The 9,887-nt window shown below is 38.4% G+C and overlaps 1 protein-coding gene across 1 annotated transcript; it reads right to left on the reverse strand.

Moving 5' to 3' along the window:
• Window positions 1–9,177: 9,177 nt before the first annotated feature.
• LOC123317756 lies at window positions 9,178–9,591 on the reverse strand. Its single transcript, XM_044904366.1, has one exon. The coding sequence runs from the start codon at window positions 9,589–9,591 to the stop codon at window positions 9,178–9,180; it is 414 nt and encodes a 137-aa protein (XP_044760301.1).
• Window positions 9,592–9,887: the final 296 nt, after the last annotated feature.

Here is a 9,887-nt window from a genome sequence, read left to right on the forward strand (position 1 = left end):
AAGCGGAGGAATCTTTACGCTGCGTACATAGACTACAAAAAAGCATTCGATTCTATACCTCACGAATGGCTCTTGACGATCTTGAAGATTTACAAGGTGGATCCCAATATTGTTAAGTTCCGGAAAAACGCCATGTCAACCTGGCGTACTAGTCTTCAAATGAAAGCAGCAGATTGCTCCATTACAACAGGACCTATTCCAATAAGACGAGGAATTTTCCAAGGAGACTCGCTGAGCCCTCTGTGGTTCTGCATGGCCCTGAATCCCTTGTCTCATAGATTGAATTCTACGGACTACGGATTTTCCATCAAGAGCGGCAGTAGAACTATGATGAAACTGAATCATCTCCTTTACATGGACGACTTGAAACTCTTCGCATCTACCAAAAAACAAATGCAACTGATGCTGAAAATGGTGGAAGGATTCTCGGAAGACATCAAAATGGAGTTTGGACTAGAAAAATGTCGACTGCTTAACATAACGAGAGAGAAAATAGAAGATGGTATGTTCAAACTCAAGGAAGGTGCAGAAATTGAAGCATTAAAGGAAGGAGACACATACAAGTATCTAGACATAAAACAGGCAAGAAAAATCAATCAGACCCAGATGAAGAAAGAATTAACGGAGGAGTTCACCCGAAGATTGAGGAGGATAATGAGAACTGGTCTTAACAGCAAGAATCTGATAAAAGCGATTAACACCTACGCTTGCTCGGCGCTGAGCAATTCATTTGGTATCATCTCTTGGACGACCACCGATTTAGCAGCTTTACAGAGAAAAATAAGGACGATGCTGACTAAACACAAAAACATCACCCCAAAAGCTCAATGTAGAGATGCCACGATATCTTGGGGGTAGAGGAATTGTTAATTTGTCCAACCGTATGTCCCAGGAAATTGAAGGACTTCGAAAATATTTCCTGAGCAAGGCTGCTTCGTCAGAACTCCATCGAGTAGTTTGTGTTGCTGATAGTTCTACACCATTAAAGCTACAACAGGATCACTTGGAAACCGTCGAACACTCTGCAGAGAGTAAAATGCAGAAACTGATTGGCAAACCTTTGCATGGGAGCCACCAGAACGAGGTCAAGTATTTTAGTTTTATCCAAATTTACAACCAGAGTGTTGCGACGGCACTAGGCAATAAAACACTGAATGATAGATTCACAAAGAGCAATGAGTTCTTGCAGACTACTCGTCTTGACCACAATCGAAGTATCATCAGCAAAAATAATCAGGATGGAGGCTAAAATATAGTTTGGCAAGTCGTTAACGAAGAGTCAAAACAACAGAGGCCCCAAGACTGAACCCTGGGGAACTTCCAGGTCAGCAGTGTATTCTTGTGACCAATATTCACCAATCGGAACGTAAATTTTACGGTTGGATAGAAAACTATTTATCCACTCGAGGAAGACTCCTCTAAATCTTAGTTGGTACAAATTGTCAACTATAATATTATGTTGAAGTGTGTCGAAGGCCCTTGACAGGTTGAAGAATATACACGTCACTGGAGTAGCTTCGTCTGAATAGGAATGGACGAATTCAATATATTCACAGCAGGCAGTTTGTGTGGATCTACCGCATCTAAAACCGTACTGGCAATTTGTGAGCAACGATAATTTAGACATGAAGTCATACATTCTACGGTAGACAACTCTCTCAACTATTTTTGACAGCTGTCTCAAGATGGAAATAGGGCGACAATTGGTTATATCCTGATTTTCACCATTTTGGGAATTGGTATGACTCTTGCCATTCCAAAGAGCGGGTGGAAAAGTGCCTCTGCATACAGATTTATTTATCAGAATGGCTATGTGTTCAGAAATCAATGCTGACAATAATTTCAATACTTTGGCTGTGAAAATATCTGGTCCGAAGCTGTTATTAGCTACTGTCTATTAGGCTAGTAATTATAGAGGCAACCTCATCGGAGGTCACAGGGAAAATGAAAAAGTTGTGGGATATAAGATGATTTGAGGTGCAAATATTTGATATGTCATCACCGTAATATTTACTAATTGTCGATTTACCAGCCTCCGAGAAGTATCCCCCAAAAACCTCTACTACCTTTTGTGGTCAGGAGACGATCTCATCATCTACATTCAACCTGAAATGTTGATTCGGGCTCGTTTTACGACCTAACTCATTATTTACAGACAGTTTTGTTGAAACCAGTTGTCTGCCCTAGAACATTTTTATTGAATTCTAGTTTTGATCGTTCAAGAAGTTGTTTATATTTGATTTTCGTAGATTTATATAATTCATAGGCCTCACGGGAACGTACGTTCTTAGTAAGCCAGTGAACATTTTTGAGATGATTTCGTGCGTCGACAATTTCTGAATTGAGCCAGCTAGGTTTGAGACTTCAATGAGTTTGGATGGATTTAAGAGGACATGAGACCTCGAAAGCATATCTCAACATGTTGATGAATTCCTGAAACTTCGAAACAACATAATGGAACGAGTGAACTACGTCGAAGCTTTCTCTGGAAATGAGAGTGAAAAGGTTGTTCAGATTAGATGGTGATGGTATATGTGGTGATCCATGAGTAATTATGTGATCAAAGATTATAAGCTGTGATTTGGTTGGATTAGGCGTTAATCTCCATTCAAAGAACCATTTGATAATGTCATTCACCAGAAGCTGTAGTGCTTGCATGCAAGTTTCTAGAGATTTTTCGTGAACAATCAACGTTGTGTCGTCCACAAATTGTAATATGTATTTTTTCTTCGTGGTCTTAAGGTAGATGTCATAAGAATTTGTATAATGTTGTGGAAAGTGGAGATCATTGTGGTGTTCCTTGCTCAGGAGAGAAAGATGTTGAAAATAAAATTGTTTGTTTTATCAAGTTAAAAGGCCATTTCATCTTGTTCAATTTGAAGAGTAGTCCCTTGTGCCACATGCTGTCGAATGCTTTTTGTATGTCCAAACACAATGCTGAAGTCTTTCACTGAGAGTAGCATTTTGCACATTAGAAACCAATATTGTTAGTGGGTGGTTTGTTGAATTCCTTTCCTTGAAGCTAAATTGGTAATTCGGAATGTACTTGTTAAAATTATTTTCTCATGAAGCAAGTCGAGCTGTTAATTATTATTATGACTTTAGCCTTGCGGCTTTCACACTCCTCTCCAGAGGAAAATTCACTTATCCCAGATATCTCAGATATCAAAAGGATTAAGCTCTGTTGGAGCCCTTTCCAGGTTTTCGGGCTCGTGGTGGTGGTCGGGTCTGGGTCGCTCCTCAGCTCCCTGCTATAGGTTGGATTCCTGCTCCACCCGTACTTCCTGTCGGCGCAGACGGTGTTCCTCTGCATTCCCCATGTAGTTGCATACAGTTCTCGCCGTTCCGAGCAGTACCGCCTTCCGCATGACTCTATAGATATTTTCGTCCAACTGAAGTTTCCTCAAGTTCTCCAGTAGTTTCTTCGGTATCAGGCCTGTAGTTGAAATTACAATAGGGATGGCCTTGATATCTTTCAGCTTCCACTGTCTTCTGGTTTGTTCCTCGAGATCTCTGTATTTTGAAATTTTTTCAGTGTGCCTATCTAGAAGATTGTTAGTATTTGGCATCGCCACATCGATGAATAGTGCTCTGTCCTCATCCTTATTGAGCAATATGAGGTCTGGTCTATTGTGGGTTATATTCCGGTTTTTGAGAACCGTGCGATCCCAGTAGAGCTTGTGATGTTCATTTTCCAATACAGCATCCGGATGGTAATTGCAATAAGGAACCTTTTTCGAACTTAGAAGTTGGTGTTTTACTGCCAATTCTTGGTGAAGAATCTTGGCAACGGCATCATGTCTATTTTTGTACTCCGTGCCCGCGAACTTCTGAAATCCCCCGGTGATGTGCTGGATAGTTTCATGTGTCGCACAGCCATAACGACAGCTATCATCCGCCACTGAGGCATCCTTGGCGATATATTTCATGTAGTTCCTTGTTGTAATCACCTGATCCTGGATGGCGAGCATGAAGCCCTCTGTCTCAGGAAACAAGCTTCCGGAGGTCAACCAGTAGTTCGACGCAGATATGTCGACGTAATCATGGTTGACCTCGTTCTGGTGCCTTCCATGCAAAGGTTTGCCAATCAGTTTCTGCATTTTACTTTCTTCAGAGTGTTCGACGGTTTCCAAGTGGTCCTGCTGTAGCTTCAACGGTGTAGAACTATCAGCAACACAAACTACTTGATGGAGTTTTGATGAAGCAGCCTTGCTCAGAAAATATTTTCGAAGTCCTTCAATTTCCTGGGACATACGGTTGGACAAATCAACAATTCCTCTACCCCCAAGATGTCGTGGCAGCTCGGTCCGTTCTTTTGAGTTTTTGGGGTAATGTTTATTGTGTTTAGTCAGCATCGTCTTTATTTTTCTCTGTAAAGCTGCTAAATCGGTGGTCGTCCAAGAGATGATACCAAATGAATAGCTCAGCGCCGAGCAAGCGTAGGTGTTAATCGCTTTTATCAGATTCTTGCTGTTAAGACCAGTTCTCATTATCCTCCTCAATCTTCGGGTGAACTCCTCCGTTAATTCTTTCTTCATCTGGGTCTGATTGATTTTTCTTGACTGTTTTATGCCTAGATACTTGTATGTGTCTCCTTCCTTTAATGCTTCAATTTCTGCACCTTCCTTGAGTTTGAACGTACCATCTTCTATTTTCTCTCTCGTTATGTTAAGCAGTCGACATTTTTCTAGTCCAAACTTCATTTTGATGTCTTCCGAGAATCCTTCCACCATTTTCAACATCAGTTGCATTTATTTTTTGGTAGATGCGAAGAGTTTCGAATCGTCCATGTAAAGGAGATGATTCAGCTTCATCATAGTTCCACTGCCGCCGTTGATGGAAAATCCGTAGTCCGTAGAATTCAATCTATGAGACAAGGGATTCAGGACCATGCAGAACCACAGAGGGCTCAGCGAGCCTCCTTGGAAAATTCCTCGTCTTATTGGAATAGGTCCTGTTGTAATGAAGCAATCTGCTGCTTTCATTTGAAGACTAGTACGCCAGGTTGACATGACGTTTTTCAGGAACTTAACAATATTGGGATCCACCTTGTAAATCTTCAAGATCGTCAAGAGCCATTCGTGAGGTATAGAATCGAATACTTTTTTGTAGTCTATGTACGCAGCGTAAAGATTCCTCCGCTTGGAGAACGCTTGATTGCAGATAACTGAATCTATTATTAGTTGTTCTTTGCACCCTCGGCTGTCTTTGGTGCATCCTTTCTGGTTCATGGCGATGATGTTATTCCTTTCGCAATGGTTGGGAATTCGGTTTGAAATGCACGATGTGATTAATTTGTACATCGTTGGAATACATGTGATTGGTCGGTACTTGGATAGGTCTTCAGTATTCCTTTGGTCTTTAGGTAACAGGTTTGTTGTGCTATGAGTAAGGAAAACTGGCATTCTTTCAAGATTTTCAATCATTTATTGCGGAGGTCAATTTGTCATGCATGATCCAAAGTTCATTATTATTATTATCATTATAATAATTATTGGTAAGACTGTAACACCATCCCAATCAACACTCACACACAAGATTAATAAAAAAATTCAATTGAGTTATTTTCGTATTACTTTCTAATTATTGTTCAAATCGTGGGATCGGAATAGGTTAGGAATAAGACACTATTCCATTCCTTTGAGGGACCTTTCGCAACTAATTTGTTGCTTCTCCAAGCCCTAAAATAAAAACACACACACAGATTATTAATACAATAAAACACTATGAATACTACGAATTTTCAATACTCTACCTCGGAAGCAGCTAATGTTTTGTCAACTCCTCCATACAGACTCATACAATTTAGAATTCGAAAGATATCGGTAATCAATAAATTTAATACTTTGAAATGTAAACTGATATGCGAACATATAAACACCTGGCATCCAATCCAGAGATTATCAATAAAAACACAGAAACCGGACATCACTACCTCTGTGTACTGAGTGGTCAAATTAATAAATTTGAGGAGTAAAATAACAAAAAAAAATTATATACAAACAGCGTGAAACAGAGTACTTATCCTTGAACACACTCAAATAACCAACAAACAAATACAAATCTCATATTCTCCTATTAAGGTTCTTATTTCTGGAATATAATTCTAATATGCTATTGTAGATGCTGCTTAAGCCCAAACAATCGGTTCTCAAATTTATGTTATCCGTTAAATGAATCTGTACCATCTGGCCCACATTTCGCTTAAACCAATTAGCTTCCTTATCTAAAATAGTTGTCTCCTCAAGTTTGAAATTATGCCCGGTTTCGAAATAATGAGATGCCAAAGCTGTTTTATTCAACTAATTATAATTTTGACTTTCGCAATCAGTCTTGTGTTGTGCTATTCTCAATCTCGGGTACTGTTTAGTCTGTCCCACGTATGATTTTTCGCAAGAGCACAGTATCTTATATATCACATTCGATCGATCACTGGATGACTGCACCACCGTTAATTTTTTGTGAGAGACCCTGTATGAACGGAAACCTGAAATACCTACTCTCCGAAGATGTGATGTGGTGTTCATATGGTCTCACCGATTTGTTTGTTTACATCAGTTAACCTTTCAAAGTATTAAATTTATTGATTACCGATATCTTTCGAATTCTACATAACAAATAAACTGAACGGGATCATCTCCTTTTATATTAGAAAATTACAAATTAAGTAAAATATAACAATAGGCATAAATGGTCGTCAAAAAATTGATTCTATCACATTTGTAACCTGAGTCTTGAACCCGCTAAAAGGCAAGGATATCCACTGAGGGACACATATTTACAAAATTCAAAATCCTATATAAATAAAAGTTTTTTCTAATATTATTTCTTGGGACATCCGGACGAAATAATAAGTCGCACGTGTCCTCCTAGCTGGGGTATTAAAATTAATATTGTTTAACAATTCCGAGCACTCCACACCACCGTTCAACAATTTATGCAAAAATAGAGCATCAGATAAGAGTCGCCTCTTCCTTAGCGTCGACAAGCCTAATGAAGCAAGCATTCTAGAATAATCAACCTCTGCATTCCGAATCCCCCTCTTGAAAGCAATCATTCGAATGAACCTATTCTGAACTCTCTCCAACAGAGAATTACCCACACCCGTTGCTGAAGACCAAACCGTTGACCCATAATCTAAAATACTCCTCACTTGCGAGAAAAACAGTAATCTCAATGCTCCCTCTGAAAACTTAATACAGTTACGCTGTATAAGACCTATCACCTTAAATACCTTACCCGTTATATATTCCAAGTGAGGATTAAAGATTAGTTTTGAATCCAGCAAAATACCCAGATCCTTCACTCTATCGACTCTCTCCAGCTCCACTCCATCTATTTCATATCTGACATGAATGGGTTCTTTACGCCCCGAAAAACTCAAAATCCTACATTTGCTGATGTTCAAAATCATTCTATTAATACTGCACCAATCTGACAGCCTATCTAAGTCTTAGCTCCGTCAACCAGACTTCTAATCTCATAATAGAACTCAAGGTCATCCACGAAAAGCAAAAATCGACAATTAAGGAATGCAGAACCTATATCATTTAAAAATAAAACAAAGAGAAGAGATCCCAAATGCGACCCCTGGGGAACTCCAGAAGTGACGGGTATGAAATATGAAGAATGTTATATAGTTATACGCATCCTGAAAATGTGATACTTATTTATCTACCTATGTTATCGACGTATGCTGCATATGTTATATTTCATATTGAATTAATTCCTTGTACAAAGATCATTCTAATAAATGCTTCCAAACTGAATGCTACAATTTCTTTAAAATTATTCAAATATTTAACAATTGGCGACGAGATAAAAATTAATTTTGCAACGAAATATTCAACGGTAGTGAACATGGAATCAAGCAGTGGTTCAACGCAGAATACGTTGATTGGACATCTCCGAGAGTTCGACATACATCACAACGATTGGTCCATATTCAAACCAAGATTGACTAATTTCTTCGAGGCAAATTCCATCACAAATGAAGAAAGAAAAAGGTCAGTTTTCCTGAATATTTTATCAGAAGATTCCTATCGTCTTTTGTTCAATTTGTGCATGCCGAAGACACCAGAGTCACAGGGGTTCAAAGAGCTACTCGACATATTCAATAGACATTTTGGATCTCAGAAGTGCATATTCGCAGAAAGGAGTAAATTCTATAATTCTTTCAAGCAAACTTCTGAAAATTTGCAAGAATGGGCCGCACGTGTTAGAAGCCTTGCTGTTCATTGTGAATTTGGTGAAGAGTTGCAAGTGGTTCTCAGAGATCGATTCATCATGGGATTGGAAAAAGGGCCAATAAGGGATCGATTATTTGAAGAATCCAATAATATTTCATTTGAAGATGCTGTGAGAATTGCAAACATAAAACAAGCATGGAGAGCCGATTCCGCCATTTGCATGTAAGAATGAGGTATATCAAATGCGCAAGTACTCATCAGCTGATAGGACCACGTCATCAAGTGTTTCATTTCAAAAATTATCAGCCACCAAGTCAACGAACAAGCCTAGAACATTTCCCACACCATGTAAGGTATGCGGTAGGAAGAATCACCTAACTTCGGAATGCAGATTCAAGGAGAATTCATTTCACATCTGTAAGAAAAAGGGTCATATGGCTCCAGTTTGCCGAAATTGCCACTCTCAAAATCGTAAGAGTGAAAATTCACATAATTTTTTAGAAGAACAATTCAACACCTTATATTCTTTAGATACTAAAATTGAATTTAAACCCATAATGGTGAACTTAATTATAAAAAATGAACATTTCAACTTGATACTGGTTCCAGTATAACAACTGTGTCAAAAATATTTTATGAGAAATATTTTCAAAATTTTGATTTAAAAACTTCTAACTTAACATTACATGTTTACAATGGAATGTCAGTGACAACTTTAGGTTATCTTGAATTGGAAGTTTTCAATAATGATATGAACGAAATACCAAATATTTATGTTATAGAAAATGGAGGACCTCCAATCTTAGGCAGAGATTTTGTTTCAAAATTTAATATCAGCATAAATACTGAAATTAGAAATATCAATAATATTGAAATTAATTTGTATAGGGAATTCCCAAAGCTTTTTGAAGAAGGTCTAGGAACATTCTTCTTCTTCTTCTTCTCTATATATAGGCATTTCTGCCTGTTTTTCTTTAATGCAATGTCGTCATAAGTCGTCATTCCATCGTTTTCGCGGGCGTCCTACACTTCTTCGACCTCTTGGCGACTTATCTCGGGCTATCTTTACTATCCGCTGTTCCGTCATCCTGTTTATGTGTTGGCTCCATTCCCGTTTTCTGTTCTTTACCCAAGTGTTGACATTGTCAACCTCGCATATGCGTCTTATGCTTTCATTTGTTTCTCTATCCCACAATGTTTTTCCTGCAATTTTTCTCAGTGTTTTCATCTCGTTTGTTTCCAGGCATCTTTGAGTTCTACTTGTTTGTGGTCTCGTCTCGGCGGTGTAGGTCATAACTGGTCTAACAACAGATTTGTATATTCTAGATTTTGTTTGTGTTCTTTTCTGCTTATTCCTCCATATCGTATCATTCAAACAACCTGCTATTCTGTTGGCTTTCATTGTCTGCTCTCTCACTTCCTCTTCTATATCGTTGTTTTATGTTAACTTAATTCCCAAATATTTAACCGCCATCACTTGTTCTATCATCTGGCCATCGATTTCTAATTTGCATCTTATTGGTTCTTTAGAGATTACTACTGATTTTGTTTTTTCTGCTGATATTTTCATATTGAATTTTTTCGCGGTTATATTGAACTGGTGCAGTAGTCTCTGCAGGTCATCTTCATCCTCAGCTATTAGCAAAAGCTAAACTTTTACTAAAAACTCCAGAATCAGTTCAACCAAAATTTATGCGA

The sequence above is a fragment of the Coccinella septempunctata genome, chromosome 7 (genome assembly GCF_907165205.1).
Source record: "Coccinella septempunctata chromosome 7, icCocSept1.1, whole genome shotgun sequence".
NCBI classification, from domain to species: domain Eukaryota; kingdom Metazoa; phylum Arthropoda; class Insecta; order Coleoptera; family Coccinellidae; genus Coccinella; species Coccinella septempunctata.

Bases quoted from the DNA above. Each gene is read 5' to 3' on its own strand.
- LOC123317756 (XM_044904366.1), bottom strand. From the start codon at position 9,591: ATGAAAGCCAACAGAATAGCAGGTTGTTTGAATGATACGATATGGAGG.